At 41.6% G+C, this 23,369-nt stretch overlaps 1 protein-coding gene across 1 annotated transcript in view; it reads left to right on the plus strand.

The window, feature by feature from the left end:
* Nucleotides 1–12,164: 12,164 nt before the first annotated feature.
* The window catches only part of EMILIN2 (elastin microfibril interfacer 2), a 31,751-nt gene continuing 20,546 nt past the window's right edge, over nucleotides 12,165–23,369 (plus strand). The window contains exons 1-2 of the mRNA XM_040068283.2: nucleotides 12,165–12,292; nucleotides 12,385–12,507. Of these exons, the coding sequence (XP_039924217.1) occupies nucleotides 12,165–12,292; nucleotides 12,385–12,507 (251 nt within the window). The remainder of the gene's footprint in view (nucleotides 12,293–12,384; nucleotides 12,508–23,369) is intronic.

Genomic DNA, 23,369 nt, shown 5'->3' on the forward strand with positions numbered 1-23,369 from the left:
AGTAATTTTTGATGTTAATACTTCTTAAGTATTTGTATTTTCGAGAAACATAAGCAGGCTTGGATATACACAAATATAATTCATAAGCTTTACATATAAAATGCCAAGTATTCTAGAGAATTGTTGCTCCTTATATATTGATATGCTATTTCTTAAATGTCATAAATACATTTTAAATGTTTGTGTTGAATTTTTTTCCCTGAACTGCTCTACTTTCTCTTATCTTAGAATTGTAATATATACCACTTCTGGTGTTAAGAAAGACTGGAAACATTATTTTAACCAAATGTGTTGAAGTGCAAATAACAAGTGAACTTTTGAACTCTTGCATTCTCTGAGGATCTGCAGGGGTCTCTGCCAGGCTTGGAGAAAGAGCTGAACATGGATGCTTTTGTTAAAATTTTGGCAAATAGAATTATCTGGAATTAGCATGGTTTATTCAGATTCCAGCTTATCACTTCAAACTAGATTTCTCTTTAATAAGAGTTACTCAATTTCTCTTATGAAGGTTTCCTGTATGTAAGAAGGTAATAGTGGCCCTGTGTCAAATGCATGATAGCATTATCAAAATAGAGGAATTTGGGGTCAAAGAGTTTGCTGTTTAGCTTTGTTGCCAAGACTGACTGTTCCAGATCCTTATAAAGACATGCTGACACATCGGTGTGGTGTGTCAAGGACCTGATGATATGGAACATTTTCCATAACACCACTTCAAATGTGAGCCTTTCCTTTGTTAAAAAACTCTTCTGCATGTGCAGAGATTGTATGCAAAAAAAAAAAAAAAAAAGAAAAGAAAAAAAGAAAGAAAGAAAAAAAGAGACATATATGACATCCTGGGCGGCAGAAGGGGAGGGGGCAAGAACTGGAAAGAAATTTGGGCTTTTTTTCCCGAGTTGGAAAAGCACAAAGAATTGAAGAATTCAGTGTTCTGCGTAAAAATGTATTTTAATGCAATATATTTATAATACAGTTAGAACCTTGGGGATCGGTTTAATAATTGTTACCTGGTTCTCTTGTTCTGAGTTTTCAGATGTTTCAAAATCACAGCTATCACTTTTAAGTCCACTCTGTCTTTGGAATGTATTTGCTACATTTTTTATGGACACTAACTGTATATCTGCCTCCACTCTTTCCAGTTCTAATTCCTGGGAAAAAGGGAAATTTGTGAGAACATTCCTCAGGTTTTAGGCAATGCCAGTTATTTCTCTTGGAACACTTTGACAAAGCAACTACACAGAGAGATATAGAAGTAGTCAAATCCTGCTCAGATTTTAACTTACAAACAAAAATAAATAATGCCATCTCGGAACCCGTAACATATGGAACTTTCATCTGTATTATTTCTCCTGTCATCTTACCTTTTCAAAAACAACCATCTTCTATATATACTATATATAGTAAAGATTGAAAAAGATTTGTGAGTAGTAAATGTAAGCTTCTTCTCAAAAAAAAAAAAAAAAAAAGGAAAACCAGACTCTAGTATGAAAAAAAGAGCTATCAGATTATCTTTGCCAAAGGATCTGAAACTCTTTGAAGATTAAATTCTGGATGTCACTTAGTAAGAATTTTTTTTTCCTTCCTAAAATTCAGGTTAAGACAGCTGGTATAAATTTCTCTAGGATGTAAAATAAAGATGATTAAATAGGTTTCGTTGTTGTAGGCAGAGAAGCAGCTGGCTTCTGGGCAAGGTGCTGGCTGTTTTGTACTGCTGGACATGAAACTACTGGATTTCCACCCTCAGAACACAACATTGTGGCTCTTTCAGTATCCATTTGTGTACATGATGGTGATGGCAAGTAAATTTCATCTGCTTGTCATTGACTGTTAAAGCAGCAAAAATATGACTGCTTTGGATGGTATCACTCTTATTAAATAACCTGCACTCAGAGTTAAGTTTTGATAACCAAATGCTTTCTCCCTTTGTTTAATATATCAGAAAAAGATCCAAGGTTCCAGTTACGACTAGAGAACAGCTGCATATGGGTCTTATCTTTTTTAACAGTCTGATCCTCTGCTAGACTGGATAAAAGTCTTACTCGTAGGCAGAAGCCATCATTCATTTAAATGTGTACAATTTTGACTTCTTAAAACATCTGTGTTTGGAGCAGTGGCAGGAACCTGCAGAGGTCCTGCACCATCAAAAGGCCCAAGCCAATCTTGTCCTTAACAGCGGTGAGATTCTGCTGTCAGTGTAAAATGTTTTGTAACCATTTTTTACCAATTGAAAAACAGGACCAGACCCTAGAGACAGTCTGTAGAAAAGGATTGTCTTGTTCCCACCCCTGGATGTGTGTCCAACCTATGTTGCAATGTTTGGCTGTGGACTTCTGCTTTTTTTTTTTTTTTTTTTTTTTTTTTTTTTTTTTTTTTTTTTTTTTTTTAAATTGCCTGAAAACAAAAGAGTATATCCATGCAAAGGATCTAAGCTTGAGTTTTAAGCTAGCTCCTCACATTTAAATTGCTAAAGCCTGGAAAAAATTATCAACATTTACGTGTCTCAGAAGAGTTTTGCAAGTCACCAAGAAATGAGTCAGGCATGAAGTGCTGTCTGTAGGTTGAGGGGGCAGCTGAAATGCAAATACCCAGTTACCACAGACAGAATTTAGGGGAAAGGAGGAAACAGTCTCCTACCAGTAACTCAATCCTGATATATAACCCTTACCAGAGAAAGCTATCACACAAGGAAAATTAAATAAAGTAATTGTAAAGCAAGGCTGATAAAAGAGTGAAGAACTGATTCCATAACTGGATAAAGAATCTAAAAATAAATAAATTAAAGTCATTGTTGCCTTCCAATATGTCACATAGCAAATAGTGCTTTAAGGTAATCTGTGTTGCCAACCCCAGACAGCACCTCCAGAGGACTGCTGAAAGTCAGAAGCAGTCGGACAAAGCTTTGCAGTGAATTACTGGAAAGCTCTAACAAAAAAACCCACATGCAAACAAACAAAAAACAACACCCCCCAACAAAACAAAAACCAACCAACCAAACAAAAACCCCACAACCAGGAGACTGGCTTAAAAGTCAGCTTTGAAAATTATACCATTATATGTACTTTCCTTTTGCTTCTGAGTCTGTAGGATGGGTTTGAGTCAAATTTTCAAATTGCTCTCTGCAAAGGAATGCCAGAACTAACTTACTCTTGCAATACAATCTGAAATGCTCAAATCATGCTGGAATTCCAGGAACTGGAACTTAAATGAAAAAGCAAAATGTAGATGCTGCAATACTAAAAACAAATGTAAGGACAAATGAAGCATAGTGGGTAGAGAAATTATTTTGTCTGCCTCAGTTTTTAAAGAGAACACTGATGTAACAAAATACATCCCGTAATCTAACAATGATAAGTCATTCTTTCTCCATCGAGACTTCACTGTTGTAAAGTCCATTGAACTGAGCAGACCTCTCTAGGAATAAAGGTCTTGGGAGCATTCCCACTTTTTCAAGGGAAAAAGGACAACTCATGCATGAGGCAGTGAAGTTTTGGCTGTCTCAGGATACACTCAGTGAAGTGGCTCTGAGTTATCTAAATCTCTCCAGTTATACACAGCTGATATTTCTAGACATTTGGCTTAATGTTTCTCCTCTGGATATGGATGTCTTTTCTGTGAAGAAGAACTGTCCCCATAATTTGTGTTAATCTTCAGAAGTACATTATTTGCAGTGAAATTACAGTGTAATAATTTGCAGTGGCTTCCCTGACCTCCAATTAGGAAATGTCCTACTGTGCTTCAGGCAATTTATTTTCCCCTAGCACAGTTTAAAAATATGTCTACAGTCATAGCTTCTGTGACATTATTTCTCTATCAATGACCAACTTCAGGGAACAGATGGAATGAACTGGTGAGATTTACTAATTGAATGTTTGTCTTCAAGTGGCCTGTTGTTGTTAACGCTGGAAAACTGCTCAAACTGAATGTGTAGACTGACAAGAAGCAAGGCAGCTCTTAAAGATTGTCCTCTTTCTCCAAAATCAAAACTAAAAGGAGCAAAATAGTAGCCAATGTATTTCTAAACAGCAATGACATATATAAGCTTTTCATTTCTTTCAGAAAGAGAAACACAAAGCAAAAGAAAAGACCAAAAACCCCCGCTCCTTTTCTGCATTCTTCCCACACCGTCCCCCTCCATCCTAACCTCAGCTGCCCTACAACACTTAGTGTGGGTGCCGTTATTACTGGAATACAGGAATTTTCATCTGGCACAGTTTAACCACTTCCCAAATGAAAATAGACTATCTCAGCATATGCACAATAACCTGTATCTACAGACCTTCTTCTGGCTTTAACACTGTTGGTGTAATTGGAGTGGCAAAAAACTCCCTGTAGCGACCAGGCCTCAGCACAAAGCTTGAGACTGTAACACTGAAGAAAACAGAGCTCTGATTTGGTTCATATACTCTAGCATCACTGACAGGTACCTATAAAACAACAGGGTTCTTTCCTTATTAATTTCTCATCCTAGAGCAATAATGACTCCACCATGTTCTTCTGTAAATGGCTAAAGGGAAGAAAGAGAAAAGCCCAATACCAGCAGGAGCAGAGAGTACCTACAACTCCTGACAGAGTTCATCCTAAAGTTTAGATTTAATTTTAACTGCCATAAAAAAATATTTTAAATAACATTCTACAAGCCTGGAATTCTGCTGTAAATAATGCCAGATGCCCTGAACTGAGTCCATGACTGAGTTCATTCTTGAACATACACCCCTATACATAAATTTTTCATATCTTATGTTCACTGAAGTAAATTCTAAAACCATGAGTTCATTTTACCACTACTGCACACAGCCTTGTCCAGTGGAATTATTACTGTCATTTGACCCACCAGTTCTCAGTCCCCCACACTGGGAACACACCAGCAATGTTCATCTTTAACTTCCTCTCCCCCAGCCAGCATCTCTGCAGCCACTGCTCTTCCAAGATGATATAAAACCACACCCTCTTTTGGCGTTAAACGATACTTCCTTTTAACAATAAAAGACAAAGAGGATACAAGTCCATGGTTGATCAAGAACGCTCATCTGTACAGCCTGCAGCAGGAAGGATGCTGAAGTGTAAGATGTGTCTGAAAGAATCAGAGGAAATGGTGTCACCGTCCTCACCAGGAGGTTTTGATCTCAGGTGGGAAAAAGGAAATTCAAGACTAATCTGGAGTTGTCTCACAGGCAACTTAAGGATACTGCTGAAACCTCTAAGATGTTCTAAATTCTAAATATTTACCAATTTACATAAAGACTCAGGACTTAACTGAAGGTTATTTTGATACAGAATGGAAATGTCATGATGAATGAATTTAAATACAAATTTAAATACTCTACACTGTCTACCAATTGTAATTAACTACATGGCTACTGCTCATTAGAAGACATGTATTTAAACCTACCCGGTTTCTCCCAGTACTGGAAAGAAAAAATCAACAAGGCCATTGTCTGTGGAAAACATTTCTGTCCTTCCCTGTACTCTAAGGACTTTGCTACCCAAGTAATGGAATTACTTTAAACCAGGATGCCTGAAAACAAAATATTTGGTGTTTTTAAATAAACTATTGATCCTTGCCTGAGATTTTCAAGATGAGGTGGCAGAATGAGGCAGAAAATGCACAGAGATGGCATCCAGTGATGTTATCCAGCAGAGGTTTGACTGAAATGAATCTTGGGTGCTTAATTCCTAGTTTTCACAGAGATGAGGGCTGTTGATTCCAGTCAACATTGGTAGGAGTGAAGTACTTACCTACTTTTGAGTATGTGGTCCTCAGCTCATTCAGATTTCTTAACTGATCAAACCAGAGCACTGCTATGACTAGTTTATTTATTTGCAGCCCTGAGAGATCCAACACACATGGTTTGCAGTCTGATTAATACACAGTTGGACACACAATTAGGATACAATGCAAAATATTTATCAAGAATGATTTCTTGTAAAATCTGTATAATAAACGAAGGTAAGTAAATTTTTGGAATGTAAAACAGATAAGAATCAGAAGAAATGTAGAGACTATTTCCTTGATTTTTTTTTTTTTCATTGGGAAATAATTAAGTCAGGAGTTATTTTTTCCAAGGAAGCAAGACTGATGTTGTGAATCACAGTATTAGGTCTTACCGACAATAAAGAATTTCCGCCTCTTGTTTTCAGGAAGACTTTCTTATTTTAATTTTAAGTGGACTGACTGCATTTTTAATCAATTCCTTTAAATAAACCAACATCTATTACGCCTAAAATTAGATTATAATGTTTGCATAGAAACTTGCCCTCTTGTAGTTAGACTCATATAACTTTCTCTCTTAGCTCAAACTCCAGAAACTTCAGCAAGAGACTGACAGGATGAACTGATAAACAAGGAATTCAAGCTTCAGAATCATATTATTTTCTATCAAGAGCAATGTAATTGTTTAAAAATCTGCTGACAGATTTTTGTCCCAAATATTGCAAAGCCACGTGCCACTCCCTTCCTCTCCATTCCAGCTCATCTTTAAAGTATCAGGAAAGCTGAAATCTGTCACTTTCAATCAGAGAGCAGCGTGTTGAGAAGGGCAGTGCATGCTGTGAAACTCTGGAAGCTGCCCTGTACCACAGGAGGAAAGGACTGCACAGTAATTAATGCCCTCAGTTTTAGTCTTTATTCTGAAATATTGCAATACCATCAAAAGTTAAATATCAAAATAAGTATGACAACTCTTCATTTCATAAGAAGCAAGATTCAAAAAACTCTTTACAGCAAGGGTAAAGAGTGCACAGTTTAAGGCTCAGCCTTTAAAATACATTTTAGCAATTTGCCTGCCAGATTTTGAAGGGCCTGTGCACAGGGAGCAACTGTATTTTTGTACAAACCAGCTTTGTCCTACTGTATGTGCAGGTTAGAGAAGCAGTAGCTGTGGAAAGAACAAAAGACCATTGTGCATCTTCTCCCTTGAAGTCACCTGGCAATTTCACCAAATCAAAGACAAGCTGACACAAAAGAAGTCTCTTCCCCCTATCTCCTCTACCCTCCCACCAACATCCCATCTGCCAAGAAATGCCAAACTCCTCTGATTTTATTCCAGTACTCATTAACTTCTTCACCCCTTACACATGTCAGCTAGCCTTGGGCTCTTCACTGAAAGATCTTGTGGTGCAATAAAATGTTTTCTTTTGATTGTCATTCCACCTTGGATGTCCAGGCTTGCTGTGCTCAGAAAACCATGGTAACAGTGGCATGTCAGTCGGTCCTCTCATATTATAATAAGTAATGTAAGAGAGCACTTATCTTTTGTATGGGAGGAGTGTAGACCATAATCCCACTATTTCTTTTTGTGTCACAGCCATTCAGTATCAAGTAGATAGGCTGTTCCACAAGTATGGCATACTTGAGGTTCACCACGCTCCAGCACTCAGATTATTCTTCCCCAGTGAATAATGTAGTTTGATCTCTTCTGTCCCACCTGGAGGCCTTGAACAGATTCGTTGGTGTGCTGAGAGCTGCTCCCAGGGAGCTCCCTTTGTTTCTTTTGTTCTCCAGCTAAAACATACCTGTGACAACAAAGAGCATCAGTTTCAACACAAACACTAGATGCGCGCTGGCACTAGTTAATGTTCGGGTTCTTTGTAATACACCGATTTGTTTTTCTGTTTAAATAAACAAAATTAGCACAAATGTTTTTCCCCAAAAAGGAAATACCACCAGGGAAGAAAGGCTGCAGTCGCCAGGCTGCCCACCCATGCACAGAAGCATCCCCAACACCACACTGCCAGTGCCAAGATAGGCAAATATGGCACTTCAGTAAGGAGATGTGGCTGAGCACTGGTTGGAACCACATGGGCTATCTCTCTGCACACTCTAGAGCTCCTAGAATAGTGTCTGCTACAGACCTTCTGTTGGGGAATGAAAATCCTTGTGGTTGTGTAACAGTTATGGCTTTCCAAGGTGGCTCTCCAGTTAAGAGAAAACCAAAATACTCTGCTCTCCCTTCTCTCATTTATTGATTTATCTCTGACTAGTGCTGCTTGGATTTTAATCTAAGTTAAAGTGTTTATAAATAGTAATTTTATTAACATCTGTTATTTACTTTGCATTCAGTCATTAATTTTCACAAAACATTCACAGCTAAATATGGCAGACTTAATTGAGGTGAATACACATAAAAGTTTAAAATTGAAACCCATCGCTTCTTGTGACAGGGAACTTTTTTTTTAAAGAAATTGCAAACAAAACTCATGCTCTCATCCAAGAGTGGGAAAGTTGCAAACCACCCATCCTGTATCCAAATTAGAATTTTTACGTTCATGTTAAGATCAGTATGTAATGACATATAGGCCTAGTGAATGGGACAGGGCTGTATCATGTCTCTGCAGATCAGTATTCAAACACCTCTTTCCCCACAGAGTGCTTTTCCTGGTATATCCAAGCCAGCATGCGTCATACACCTCCATGCAAGCTTTCCTCTTTTAGCCTGGAGTTTCCTACAGCTTCCTTTCAAACTTTTCTTTGTTCCCTAATACCAGTTTCATCTTTCCAGAGGGACACTGTGACCTGCTTTGACTCATGGACTGAGTTAACACAGCACCAAATGTAAACCCAGACTACTCACAGCTGTAGGCCAGCTCCTCACATCTGATGGCCAGTGAGAAGTACCTGAAAGACCTTCTGTGCCACAGACAATATTTCATTTTTTCTTTTTTTTTTTTTCATTAAAGAGAAGCATCAAGGCTGTACAAACACCTCTCTGAAAACCATTCACCTCAGGTTATTTTGGCAACTCTTGAGGCAGTGACCCTGCAGAAAGGAACCCAGAATTCACAAAGCAATTTGTTGCTGAAATCTACAGAAAGAAAAAAAAGCTGAGATAAGGCTGGTAATTGCAGGGAAAACACCATTTCCACCCCATGCACCACACCAGTACAGACACATTTCTGTCTTGAAGTTTTGCAGTAAATACTCCGGTAATATTTTTGCAAATTACTCTGCTCACCCGCTCTGTGCACTTTTCTGTCTCTGGCAAGACCTTGCACATGGCTCTTGTTGTTTCCCCATCATTCTCCTGTTATGAAGTATGAAAGTACGGTGGATCTTGGTGCTAGAAACACAGCCAGACTGCTTAGTAAAGAAACAAGAACTATAAAACATTTCAAAGGATTTATGGACTCACATTGCTGAACTCGGTCTCCCAAGGATGTGTGTACTGAGCTCACCAGTCACTGAAGCTGTCCTTAGTGCACTCACGGACTACATGCTCCATTTGTAGGGAGGGGTGGAGGGATGCTTTCCATGTACTGTAAGAATCATCTGTCTTGGGATTACTGTGAATTTTAGAGATGAGAGGACATAGCACAGAAACACAAAATGTGAACATTTCTGTCTCCTTGAGACCGCGATTAGCCCTCATACTTACACTGTGAAATAAAGCTAGTTACACCCACAGAAAAAATGCAGCGCAGAGCTTGGAGCACATCTTCAGCATGCACCTGAGCTGAAGATTCTCCAGGCAAAGCCCAGTTTCTGTACTGGTTACTGTTGATATCACACTGATAGGCCCAGTGTGAATATCAGAGGAGCTGAGGTCAGCTCCATGCACCCACCCAAGTTCATCCATTTCTATTCAGCTCAACACTTGTAGCACAAGTCATCCTCTGCTGACACTCCTTACTGAGCCATCATGCAGCCACAATAAAACTTCACTCTCTGCAGCAGCACTTGTATTCAAGTTCCCACAGAGCTCTAGATTTAGGGAGAAGATGGGACTGGTCCTGCAGGATTTTATTTTTCATTGTTATGGTTTATTTTAAATGAAACAAACTCCAAAATGCACTGCGCTTTGCAGTGGAAGAAGTATTACGTAGTCTTTTAAAGAAATGGCAGCAAATGCTGTCAAAGCCTTGTTTCATAATATTTACAAAGTAGTTGATCTAGACAGTAAAGGGACAACTCTGTATCAGAAATCAGGAGAGATTTTCTTGCATAGTTCTTGAATGAACAAACATTGAAGAGTCCTGAAGTTGCAGGAAGCTTCTGACTTATTATCTGTCATATCCATGGGGTAAAAGGGGCTCTAACAGCTCTCGTTCTAATGGTGTCCCCATGTTAGGTTTGGTCAGGCAATTGACTCTAGGGTTCACAGGTAAGTTGGGTGCTTTCATGGCAAGTCAGGTAACATCTGCTTTGTCTTCCTCCATCAAAATATAAGCTCAGTGTTTAGCATGTGGAAATATACTGTTGCTTCATTCCCATTTTGTTTAAATCAGTCTATTAATTTTTGTATTATGCAGTCATTCTCAAGACAGGCATGACCTCAGTCTTTCATTATTTAATGACTTTTCCTTTGTGGGACAATGTACAGCTCTTCCATGTTGCTCATCACTTTTGGAAAAGGACCAATTTCATGAGTCCTTTGGCTGAGTTTGGAGAGGGGAAAGGAAGAAAAAACCCTCTTCATTGCTTTTTAGGGACTGAACTCTAGTCTTGCTCTCTACAGGCATGGGAAAGTCCAGATAATTTCTGCCAGCACAAATAATGAAACCTGAATTACATGCTTCTGTGAATGCAAACAGTGGCACAGGAAATTGTTTAATCCTTGAGAAGGTTAAAGCATAATTTCTTAAGACAGTGAGGTGCTATCCTCTTCAAAGCACCCACACAGCATTAGAAGGTTTTCAAGTGAAGTGGGACAGACTGAAGCAACATCTGATCTTTTTCCATTGCTATTTATCGCCAGTGAAGTGTTCCTATGCATCTGTAATGGCACACATTTCTCCAGGGGACAGGAAGCTTTAGTGTATATTTCCAATGAAACAGTTTCTAAAAACCAGCCTGAATGCATCATTTTGACCTCAACATTTAAAGCTTATTTCCCTGAAGACTTGGAGGCAGAGTGAAGCTGCTGGGTGAGACTCACAGTAAGACTGGCGGACGAAGTTTGCCTGTTTCAGCAGGTCGGGGCAAATGATGAGGTCAGCAAGCTGCTGCCTACAGCAGGAGGAAGAGCCCTGCCCTGCTGCTGGCATGTGAGAACTAGGAAAGCCTGAGCAGCTGCTGTTGGCCATGGGAGGCCTTGGGAGAGCGTGAGCAGGGTTGGGGCTGGTCAGGCTCAGCAGGAGCAGCCCACACTGTCCCCAAATCTCCCACCCCAACTACTGTCCACCCAAACATCGCTCTCTCCCTTTCCCTCCTTCCCTACTGGTGGGAGCAGCCTGCCCTGGCCCAGCCTCAATGCTTTGTTCAGTGTCATTTCAGCTCAAAAATCCAACTCACAAAAGAGCAGGAGCTGAGGAGAACAGAGGAACGTGCCTATGATCCTGCCCTCGGGTTGGACCCATTGCTGAAAAAGAGCAGGAGCTGAGGAGGATAGAGGAACTTCCCCGTGGTCCTGCCCTCGGTAGGAGAGCCTCACATGAGCAGGCCACTTAGTCAAGGTGCTTGAGTTGGATTTTACAGCCAGGTGAGGCTGCGTGCTCACTCTGCCCAGTGAACACCTCTCCTTACAAGTCAAGGTTTATCGTACATCCCTCGCTGAGGTAGCCGCCAGCAGGCTTCCCATGACAGCGGGCAAAATGCGCCGTCATCGGGGCACGAAGGGAGCGCCGACCACCTCATGGCACCGGTGTCAGGCAGGACCACAGGGCTGCCAAAAAGCAGCAAACCAGCCTCAGCCTGTCCCGCAGCCAGCGGGAGCTCACCACGCCTGCACCGACCCACTGAAGAGCCCAGTGCCCCCTTCCCCGCGGTTCGCGGGCTGCCCTCCGTCCCAGCAGCACGGGAGCGGGGGAACTCTTCCCCAGCGGCCCGGCAACTCTCCTCCCGTCAGCTTTCCAGGGGGGAAAACTGTTTCGGGGCTGTCGCCGGCCCGCTGGGGCAGGGGCCGGGTAGCGGGGGCCGCCCCGAGGGGACCGGCTGATGGCGGCCGGGCGTCACTTGGGGCCGGGGGCCGCCCCAGGGCTCCTGCCCGGCCGGGGGGCTGGAGCGGGGCGGGGGCCGGGGCCGGGGCCGGCCGGGCGGGTGGAGGGGAGCGGCGCCTTGGCCGGAGGGGGGTGCGGAGCCGCCGTGGAGGGCGGAAACGGGGTGGGGGGATTTGCGTCAGTGAGGGAGCTGAGAGCGGGCGAGGGCGGGCGGGACGGAGGGACAGACGGACGGAGGGAGCCCGCGGAGAGGCACCGGCCCGCTGCGCTCGCCCGCCGCCGCCGCCCGTCGCCCCATGGAGCTGTGCCCGGGGTCCGCGCCGCCCTCGGGATGGGCGCTGCCGCTCCTCCTCGCCCTGGGCGCCGCCGGGCTCGGCCACGGCACCCCGCACCTGCCGTACTCCCGGCCGGGCTCCCGCAGCAAGTGAGTGCCGCCCGCCCCGGGGCGCGCCGCGGGACGAGCCGGGCGGGCTGCGGAGCCCGCCGTGCCTGACCGACATTGTCCTTCTCCCCCAGGAACTGGTGCGCCTACATAGTGAACAAGAACGTGAGCTGCTCGGTGCTGGACGGGACGGAGAGCTACGTCCAGGCCCAGTACAAGTGCGCCTGGAACCAGTTCCCCTGCGAGCCCACCCTGGTGTAAGTAGCGCCGGGGGCGACCTCGGCGGGGACGGCGCTCGGCCCCCCATTGCCAAGCCCCGCCGGGGAAGCGGCGGCTGCCGCGGGGCTCGGGTGGTTCTCGGCACCCCGAAAGGTGCGGGGGGGTGCGGGCCGGCCCGGGGCCCCAGCGCGACCCGAACAGAGCGCTCGCTCATTGCGGACATCGGGCTGCCGGGGCTAATTAGAGCCAGCTTGAGTTGCTGCTCCGTGCTGCCGAGAGGGCGCTGCGCTGGCACACCTCGTCGGCTTGGAGAGGCGTGCGGGCGGGCGGAAAGCACGCGGGCGGCTTTCCATGGGCGGCGGGAGCGCCGGCAGCGGGAGCGCACCTATGCGCTGCTGGGAGCGCGCCTGGGCCGGGGCTGCCAGCGCGCAGCCGCCCTCAAAACCGGTCTGATGATTGCTCCGTGTTGCTGGATCGGCGCGGAAAGGATGAGCCAGGAACGCGAGCCAGCGCCTTTACAGTCTGTGCATCCTTGTGTTATCCAGCAAGGGAAGCGGCCAGTGCAGATTTAACGGGGGGGGGGTAATGTAAAGTTGCTTGTTTGATTTTAGTCTTCGTGCGTGTGGCCACGTCTGTGGAGTGGCCGCCCACAGGTGTGCTGCAGCAGGTACAGCAGGCATCAGGGAACGGACGGATCTCGCTCACCTGCTGGCTAATCACAGGCAAATCTCCTTTCCTCATTTTTCCACTTGAAAAGCAGTAATATTTGCTCATTTCTGTTTGAAAACTCTAGGCGATACGCACTCTGTGAAACCATTTCAGCATCCCCAGGAAGTCACTGGGAAGACACCCATAGATTTTCATAGGCTTGGTATGAGGCGATGATGAGTGTTTTACAGTAAAGCTACAGTAATTAGTTTTTATTTTGACATGAAACTGTGATGATGAGACAGATACTGCTAGGTCCTGGAAACTACTGAAACAGAACTTCAGACACTGATGACGCTGCCACCCTGGGGCCCCTGACAATAGGTGTTGGGTGTTTGGCATTCAGATGTGCTGCTTTCTCTTTGTTTGGGTTGTTATTTTTGTTAGAAACCCAGCTTTTCTCTATATAAACACTAGAATTTGAGGGGAAAAAACAAAGACGGCAGACAGCTGAGTAACGCTGTCCTGTGTAACTTCCCTTGTTTCTCTTTGGAGTCTTGAACTGGCCGTTTTGGACTTCTGACTGAGTTTATGGGTGTGTAATGGGGTGTGCCCTCTATCCCGAGAAGTCTCTGTAGTGGAGCTACAGAGGCATGAGGAGGGGTTGAAACTGAGCTCTTTAAACACATAAATCATCAAGCATTAAGATAAGGAATTTCAGAGGATGTAAATTAGGACTTTCACAGACTGTCTGCTAGTAGATAGTGAAGAAAGTGCAAAGGCATTGCTTCTAGCTCAGGAAATTCCTGCACTGAGAGTGTGAGATTGTCAGCAGGAATAACAAGGGGAAGCCCAGCTTGAGCTTGCAGTACGGCCTCCAGAAGTCCCATTCTTTCCAGATTTCTCTGTGGTTCTCTGAAATGGCATTGTGCTTCTAAACATCTGGAGTTGGCTGCTGTCAGAGAGAGAATGTGGGGCTGAACAGACATTTGGTCTCACCAGCTGTGTCCAGTCTCATGGGGTTTTTTTGTTCTTTTGAGAATGGAATTAGATGCTTATCATAAGACTTTGTTTCCTCTGTTTGACTTTCTTTGGTGAACATCACTTTTTTTTTTTTTTTTTTTTTTTTTTCTCCCTAACCATAATGGCAATGGCAAAACTATTCTTTGTTCTTAACAAAAAATATTCCTTATTCTTACCATAAAATATTTTTGTCCTGTCACAGCACAGCTGATTAACAGAGAGAAGGTAGAATATCAAAATCTTGAAATTTTATTGTGTTCAAAACTTTTTAGAGGTTGTCATTTTATTTTTGTGTCTATTTCATATACCCTCTCTTTGTAGCAGAGAATGAAAGATGCTAATCCAAAAAGTTTGAAATACATGCCTCAAATCCTGCAAACTCCTAACTTGATTCCTGTGAAAAATATTGTTTAATTCAGAAGGAGTAGCGGTCTGAATAACAAAATGTGTTTATATACATTTGCTAGCTAATATTCACAAAAATAGGACAGGAAAGAGCTATAAAACAGCAAAGAAATGAGCGTGAGGACTTTGTGGAAATTATTCTCTTTTTTTCTCCTTTACACACTTGAACAGAGAACTTAAAATGAACTAAATAGCAGATATTCATGGGAATAAAGTACGGTCCCTGTGTAGTCTCCTCTCGATACCCATGGTTTATCTAAGAGCTCATTCAGCTGCAGACAGTAGGAACACTGAGATCCAAACCAAACAAAGAGTTCCTTAACTGTATCATGGATATGTGTACTTAAGTACTATTAGGTCCATTTTTTAATCAGTCAGTGGATTTACTGTTGGTTTATATTACTTTAAGACTAAATTTAAAGAACCCTTCTAGTGTTTAGGTACAGTCTAGGTTATGCATAACAATTACTTAGATTGCAGTGTGCAGAGGAGCATTTCACTGTCTTAAACTTGCAGTGTACTCCTGAATTCCATGTGTTTTTTACAGACACATGAGTGTCTGTACAGAGAGTGTGTGTTGCAGATATGGATTATAGTCAGCCCTGATTTGATCTTTTTTTAGAAATAGAAAGCTCTGATGATTAAGCCTAAAATCATATGCATGCACGAACCCTTTTTATCTACCCTTTAAGCCCATTAAAATATAATTTGTCTGAAGACAAAAACCCTAAAGCCCCCTGTTGGAATGTCTACACTTTCATGATTGTTAACTGTAAATTCACATTGGCTGCTGGGTGTATTTCCTGAAAGGTTAGGTTGAAATTCAGGAAAATATTACTCTTCATTGTTTAACTGTTTTATAGGTACTTGGGCTCGATAGTGCATTTCCCCGCCAAAAAGCTGGTGAATGCTTTGGCTGATTAAGGTGTCAGGGATGAATGAGATGAAGTGTGGCTGCTGAAGAGATAGGAACAGGGAGAGTAGAAAGAAAGAGCAGAAATGCCCTTTGAAGTATGTTCCCTTTGAAGTGTGGGGGGCTCCTGATTTATTTTTCTTAAAACTGTGACTAGCAAAGGAAGGAGGAACTTTGTTATTAGTGGGTCATTGGGCTGAAAGGTACAAAAATATTAGTGTTTATACTCACTAAAAAGAACTTGGATGTTTTGAAATTCAATATTACTTCTTAAATAACTGACCCCTCACCGCTTCTGTTGCGAATTTCCATTCTAGCTTTCTTATGAATGGTTTGGTAACTTATATTAGCAATAATAGCCATTTGTAACTAGTAGCATTATCCATTTCTAAAAGAAAAAACATGTTGCCCTTCTGGTTAGATCCTACACGTCCCTTAGGGTTGTGGCTTGTTTGGGACATCCTCCGGTGGCTACAGTTGGTTCAGGGTAGGAAGCTGTCACAGCAGTTGGTTGTTCTGCCTCTTGTTCTGTAGAGTGTGTGAGCACACCTGGCTGTACCAGAGATGCACCAGTTTATGGCCCAGCGCTTTTGGGAAGAGCTGCTTTCACTAATAAGGTTTTAATTTTAAAGTCTGAAGTAGACTGAAGTGGCTGAATATTTTCTGGGATGTTTTCTGTCTTCGCTACAGAGCTGCAAACAGGACTTTCCCCTGTGAGGTAGCAAATAAAATTGAAAAAAAATTAGCTTGGTAGGAGCCTCTGGGGGTCATGAAATCCCCTCATAGCCCCCAGCTAACAGGAGAACCAGCTTCAAACTTAGATGAGGTTGCTCAGGGACTTGAAGAAAGGATGTTTTATCTCCTAATTCATGTACCGGCCCCCATTAATTATGCTCATGTGAGTAAAGATATTTGTGTGCTCAAGTCAGGTCATCTGTCTTTAGCTTGTGAGGAGTGAATGTCATGACTTAGTGTAAGCTTCTCATCTTAACACTAATGATACATGCATATGAAGCAAGTCCATTATTTCATTTAGAAAATGACCCAGAAAATGATGAATGAATCAATAGCTAAATTAGCAAGCCTCTCCAAATCTCTTATGAGCAATATTTTCCGACTTCTTGTCATTTAATACTTTCAAATGATCATAAATAAGCCCAGTGCCAAACTAATAATGATTTTATTCATGGCCCAGTAGAAGATTCAAAGCACAAAATTGAAATTACTTTAGAGAATGGTACTACGAGTTTTCTGCATTCATAAACTCCAGAACAGATTACTACTACAGATTAAAACACTGTTTTTAATAAGCAGTGTTCCGCATTTATTAACTAAATATTAGTGGGTAAAAGTGGAAATTTGATTATTGAAAACCCTCACATGAGACATCCAGTTCAAGTTGAATGGCTCCATCCATCTGGCAACCCCAGAATGACCTGGGTGGAGCACATCAGCCCCAGCCTAGGAAAGTATAGGAAATCCCCGTGTAGTTTTCAACCTTCTAACAGTCCCAGTGTAGTTTTCTCTGAGACTGTTCTGTTGCTAGAAATCAAGTATGCACATCAGTGTCAGAGTGCTCAGCTCCAGGCAGGATCAAACCTCAGGTGTACAAGTCAGCACAGGTTGAGTCTGTGTTTGCCACTGGCCTCCAGCAATACATATCTCACAAGAAAAGCTTTCAGGATGCACAAAAACTTGAAGGGAAAGCGAGAGCTGTTTAATGTTTCCCCTCCAAGTATCTATAAAGGTCTTTGGGACTTTCTTTCCAACCTTGTGTATTTTGTATGAAGCAGAATTCCTTTGTACAGGCTCCAGCTAGCTGACTACATAGGGAGGTTAGCCTAGGGGCTTGTGCATTGAAAACAGTAAAGAAACTTAAAAAACTTCAGTCTCCTGGAGTGCTTGTTTGAAAATCTTTGAGATCCTGCTGGGTGTGGCAAGTTTTCCTGGCTGTCTCCCCAAGCCTGAAATTGTGCATCTCTCTCTCCATGCACTGAACGCAGCAGAGTCTTCTCTGTGAACTGGACAGGGAATTGTCATTTCACACATCATTTGAGTTTGTCGAAATAATGTAAAAAAAAAAAAAAATCCCAAACTGCTCCTCACTTCACATTAATGTAAATTCTTAAAGTTTCATGCTTTTCTGGTTTGAGAAATATGTGACCTGGAGGTCTGGGGCCTCTTCTGTTAAGCATCAAACTGTTGCCAAAGCAATAAATTTCTATTTTCAGGGAGCTGCTGACCAATTTAGGTGTATTTCATCATAAATCACCCAAATAATCAAGGAACATTTTGTACCATTAGAAAGTGGGCAGTGCCAGTTTTACTCATTGGGGATGTTATGACTCCTGCCTGAGTTCATTTTTGAATTTGCATATCATCTTCCCTTTCCCTTCTGGTTCACTTTTAACTTGGTGTCTTGAAAAGTAACAGCTCTCAAAACAATGCTCCATTTTATTCTCAAAGCTGGTGTCCCACTCAATCCCACGGGTTAGTTCTTGTCTTTCTGAATATATTGGTAATTTGTTTCATCTGGGTATATTTTCAAATAATCTCACAGCAACAGCTGTTTCTAGTGCATTCTAGAAAACAGCTTATTTCATGGGCAGAGAAGCAGAAGAGATACTATTAGAACTCAGTTTTTCAGGCAGCTTTATCAGCAGCAGTGCTCTGCATCCTCACTTCATCTCTTCACTTGTGTAAGGTGAGAAACTTGGTCCCTGCTTCTGGGAGAGGCAGGTGATGATGTTGTAGACATATAACCTGTTGCAAGGTTGTTCCTGTTCCATCACTGAGTACATCACATTGCTGCTCTTCAAAACTTTCCTGAAATCCTTTTGAAAGGACTGTATTTTCAGGATTCCCCTATCCCATTCTATTTAAGTGGGATTTTAATAGCTTACTGTTGGTCTGTTACCATGTGTTTGACTGGCATTTCAACGGTGTAAATCCCAAGACTGAAGCTCTGCTTTGAGCTTTGCCAAAGGCTGTCTCTGAGTTACTTAAATGGATCCTGTGTCCTTGTTTTGCTGCTCGTAAAAAAAGGATACTTACCTAGTGGTAACTTATGAACATTAAGAGTATTAACATTTTAAAATTCTGGACATTTCTTATTGGACTTTAGTGGTCAGCTTTTTGAAAATAAAATCCTTGGCAGCCGAGAGAGAGTTAGACAGATAGGCAGGTATTTGTGTATGTGTGTGTGAAGACATATATATATATATATATATATATATATATATATATACACAACAAGAGGACATCCCTGGTATGAGACACGAGGTCGTATTTCAGAGTGTGCAGTCCCTTGGTTCTTCCTTCCACTAAGAAACATTTCTCTCCCAAGAGAGAAAATTGTAGTTTGAATCTCATCCTTTTTGGTAGAAGAATTCCAGCCGAGTGGCATAAAATCCACTGTATAAGCAATAAACAATGGCACTTTTGGAGACTTTGAAATGAAACCATGTGGTGTTGCCTGAGAATAGTTGAATGTTTTTGTCTTCTACCAGTTCCTGTAATCTTCTGTCCTTCTTACTGAACAAAGCACGAACTCTGCAGTAAAATTCAGCCGGATTCGCTCAGACGCTTTGAAATGATGTTCAGTGTTGAAGACAACAAAGTACCAGAGGCCAGGCTGTAGTGAGCTGATTGGGGCAGCATGGCTCTCTGCTTCTTCCCTGGTACCACTAGATGAGATGACAGTTTTATTTAGGGATAGACAAATACAACTTTTCCATTCCTTGTATGAAGGAGCAATACGATCACTTGTGCCAGGTCTCTGCCCACTTAGCCATTTCTTCCAGACGGAAGGCCATCTTCTCCCATCGTGCTTTCCAGGTAGCATGAAGAGACCAAGTGAAAACAACCAATGGAAAAAAGTACTGAGTCTCTAAATGCTCATTCCTGTCCTATGAAACGTTCGGTAAAATTACAGGGCTTTCATAGTCAGATACTAAAGCACTCTTTGCAGTGACCTGAATGGGTGATTTTTTGGGTGTGTTCACAACAGGCAATTGTGTTCCTGCGGATAGAGAGTACTTTGACTCATTCAAAGTTGCTTTCCTTCAGTTTCTTCCCTGTTAATCCTCTCAGACAGTAGCAGCTTTTTGTTCATGTTTTAGCTCTGAACAGATTTGGTACAAATGTTGGCCATGCTATACATGAGTGCAAACTTCCTAAAGAGCTCCCTTGTATGCCTGTGCAAGCCCAGAGAAGCTGAGTTTCCTTGGTCATGTGCACTAGTGGTGCTTGTCATAACTTTATATTTTCCACAGGAGTGCCTCAAAACTTTGTTTCTCCCAGCACAAAAAATTTTGAAACACTCTCTTCTTGCTTTTCATGATATATGTTTTGTTTTGATGATTATGTTATCCAAAGGCCTTTGAGGAACTTCAGTCTAGACGGCTGTGAGTGGGCCAGGCACTGGACTAAGTGTCTAAGGTCCATGGCATTTTTCTCAAGGAAATGTAATTGCCCAGACCCCAATGCCTGTAAAGACATGTAATGACCTATTTTATATAAATTTTGGAAAGAAGAAAATGCCACATAAAGGAAGAATAGCAGTGTGAAGATAAGACTTCCTTAAGTCAATCTGTAAGAAGCAGCTTAATGTCTCTAATGCCAGGTAGAAAAACTATTTTGAGGTGCAATAGGATTCTTTTTAATAGACTTTTGCTGCATTGTATAATTGGGATTTATTATGGCTTTGGTGATTTGCTTTCACTGAACAGCTAGAGTTCTGTAGGCTCATCCATTCCTGTCAAAACATCTTTTCGCTGCTTGCTATAAATGCCTTAGGTTAAATTCTTGGCAAGGACACATTTTTCTCAAATTAAGCTCATCTGTGGGCTGGAACACAAGCTAGCTGCCGGTGCTGCTGCGCTGTGGTAAGGTAATAAAAGAACAAAAAAACAAAAGTGGGATTTGATTCACCCTGACCTGAATTGTCTGCCCTGTATGCAGAGGGTTGAATCTGGGTGTGGGAGCTTAGACATGCAGTGATGGTGACACTGATGCAAGTCAGTGGTGTCCAGCACACTCTGTAGGCAGTAGGATGTAAACAATGACTTTAGGGTGAGATGCAGCCCTGTTTTGACTCTGCTGGCTGTGTGCACTATTGTTGTTGGCCTTCATGGAAATACAGAGAACTAAAACCTCCCCTTACCTACACACGAGGCATCTGAAATCCAGGTGTGCCGAACTCACTGTGACAGACGACTGCTAAAATCTCCAAAGGTTTCAGTGGAACTAGGATTTCTGCCACCATTTGTAAGGCATACAGCTAGGCCTGCATGCTTGGGAAGCAGAAAACGTAGGATCAACCAGTTCTAGTTCAGTGTGTAGTATAAACAGCCAATAAGGCGTATTTTCAGCAGAAGTGTTTTCAGCCTGCAAAGTAAAAAATGTTTGGTCAAAATATGATTGCATTTAGTTACATCTTCTAGGTGGTGTTTTCGGGTGGTGTCTGCATCCTAATTCTTTGCTCCCATTGCAATGTATTGGAGATTTGGATGACTGTGACCGTATTAACTGCAGTATTACTGTATAAATATAACTGCCAGACGATGCAATTTACAAAGAATGTGTCTACATGCAGTAAAAATGTTCAACAGTGTAGATTTGATATCCTCTGTTTTATAAAGACAGAAATTTGCAGGCTGCTGAAGTCATGGGACTTTTTCCAATCACTACAGAATGTTGGACCAACCTTGAAGCTTTGTGCTCAGAGTAAACATTTTATACGCTGCTTATGTAGAAACATGCTGATTCTGTGGTCCCTTCCTCGCAGTGAGGATGTGGTGGCACTTATCTCATTGCATTTCCCAAAAGGTTGAATGTTAATATCCAGTTACAGAGCTGAGCCATATGTTTTCCCACCAATTTTGTCCAAATGTTTCTGATTTGTTTTATCGCTATTAGGTGACATTCCAAATATCAGTGTTAACTGTTTCCTTCTGTGGTTTAGCACCATGGGAATATTATAGCTCATTCCCTAGTCAAAATGTCTAGCATTTGCAGCAAACAGGATTTTTTTAAAGCATTTTCCTATGAAAGTACTTCCCTCTCAAAGAAGAGGAATATTTGAGTGCTATTGTCACACTGTAAAACTTCATTTCATCTGTGAAACACTTAAGATATTAAAACTGGAGGTTTGTATTATTGTTCTGGGTGTGTTTTCTCATTTGATCAGCATGTTGAGTTCATGGTGAAGGTAGTAGGCGTGGGTAGTTACAAGCCTGTTGTGGAAAAACTCCTAAAAAATAGCTGTTCTTATGTTCTCTCTTGCAATGAAAGAGAGATAGTTGATATTAACCTTTATTCATGCTTTGTAAAAGAATGATTTCAGTATTTAGCTCAGTTCATCAAGAGGTTATGACCATCATCTTGGACTTGAAATCCACAGGAGAATGGAGTAGCTAGGCACAGTAAATGCTGGTGTGTTACATGCAGCTTCTAACCACATAAGAAATTACTGTTTCTTAAAATAGTTTTGAAGTATACTTGTAACAATAATTGTGTTTATTAACACATATTTCAATAGCAGAAATCCAAGTCAACCAGAGGAAGATTTGATGTTTTACTGGTTTTGAATTGTGTTGCAGCATATAAAGGTATGAAAGAGGAGTCTCAGTTTTTAGGACCCCTGGGAAACTTTTGTGGACCCTTTTGATAAAATCGCCTCACTCTGTAAAGATTCACACATGCCAGATAAATTATGTGAAACTTGATGTTACATTTCAACCATGTATCTTTATCCGGTTTTATAGAGAGGGAACCTTTTGTCTCTCTGGGCACCCTGAGTGCACTTTGTGTGTTTGTGATTGTATAATTGCTGTGACTATGAATGAGTAATTGGATTCAGAATACTGCAGATTTAAATAAAGACACGTATAATTTGTATATTTGGATAGTTCCCAGTACTGTGTCTTTTGCATACATAGAATCACAAATTAGGGAAGTGGTCCATAGCAGAAATTTGTGGTTTGTTTTGTTAGGACTGTGACTAACAACATAATTATGTTCAGTGCTGTTAGACTGCTATATACTATCAAAATCCTGGAAGTCTCCAGCTCCTCCACTGAAATTCACAGAGTGAGCAAAGTTCTGACTTTAGAAAGCATCTTGTATGATTGAGAATTCCCCTGGGGCTGGGTGCATGCTGGTGACTCATTTGTCAGTGCAGCTGGATGTTGCTGTCACAGTGATACTGTTCCTTGCATGGGCAACTTGCACAGCAGTTGTGCTTGAAGAAAGTCATTATTAGAGGAGCTGTGATTTTGAAGAAATTTTTATGTGACTGGATTCAAATTAAGAGAAGTGCTAGTGTAAGTTCCTGTTTCCCAGCCTTCCTGGAGGAAATGGGCGTAGCTGTGTGAATCATTCAGCTGGACTGGGAATATAGAGAAGTAGTTCTTGCTAAGTAAATCCCAACTGAATTTTTGAGCCGTCCGTGAGTATAGCTGTCTTGTTACTGCAGTTCAAAGTGAGAATATGAAAGATGTTCTAGATCCAGATTTTGAAATGTTCTGATTCTAGCTTATTTTTGGCACTAGAAGAATTGTGATTTATGATTCAGGTTAATCTGTATTTGATGTACCATATCTGAAAACAAAACAGTTACGATTTGTGTTGTTTCAAATTTGAAAGAATTTTTAAGAAGTGGACTACTTTTTTTTTTTTTTTTTTTTTAATTAAATCATACTTAAACATTTTATGTCTATTAGGATCAAGAAACTATAAAACAAAGAAGAGTGAGAATGTCAAACATGCCGTTTTTTTAATTTTTAAGATAGAGTTTGGAGAAGTTTTAAATTTTTGACATTGGAAAAATATTAAGCTTTGTTTCTTTTTTACTTGTTTATATTCTTCTTTCGTATTTGGTTGTGTCATGATTTTTCTGACTGTTGAAGT

Source organism: Hirundo rustica, chromosome 1, assembly GCF_015227805.2.
Source record: "Hirundo rustica isolate bHirRus1 chromosome 1, bHirRus1.pri.v3, whole genome shotgun sequence".
NCBI lineage: Eukaryota > Metazoa > Chordata > Aves > Passeriformes > Hirundinidae > Hirundo > Hirundo rustica.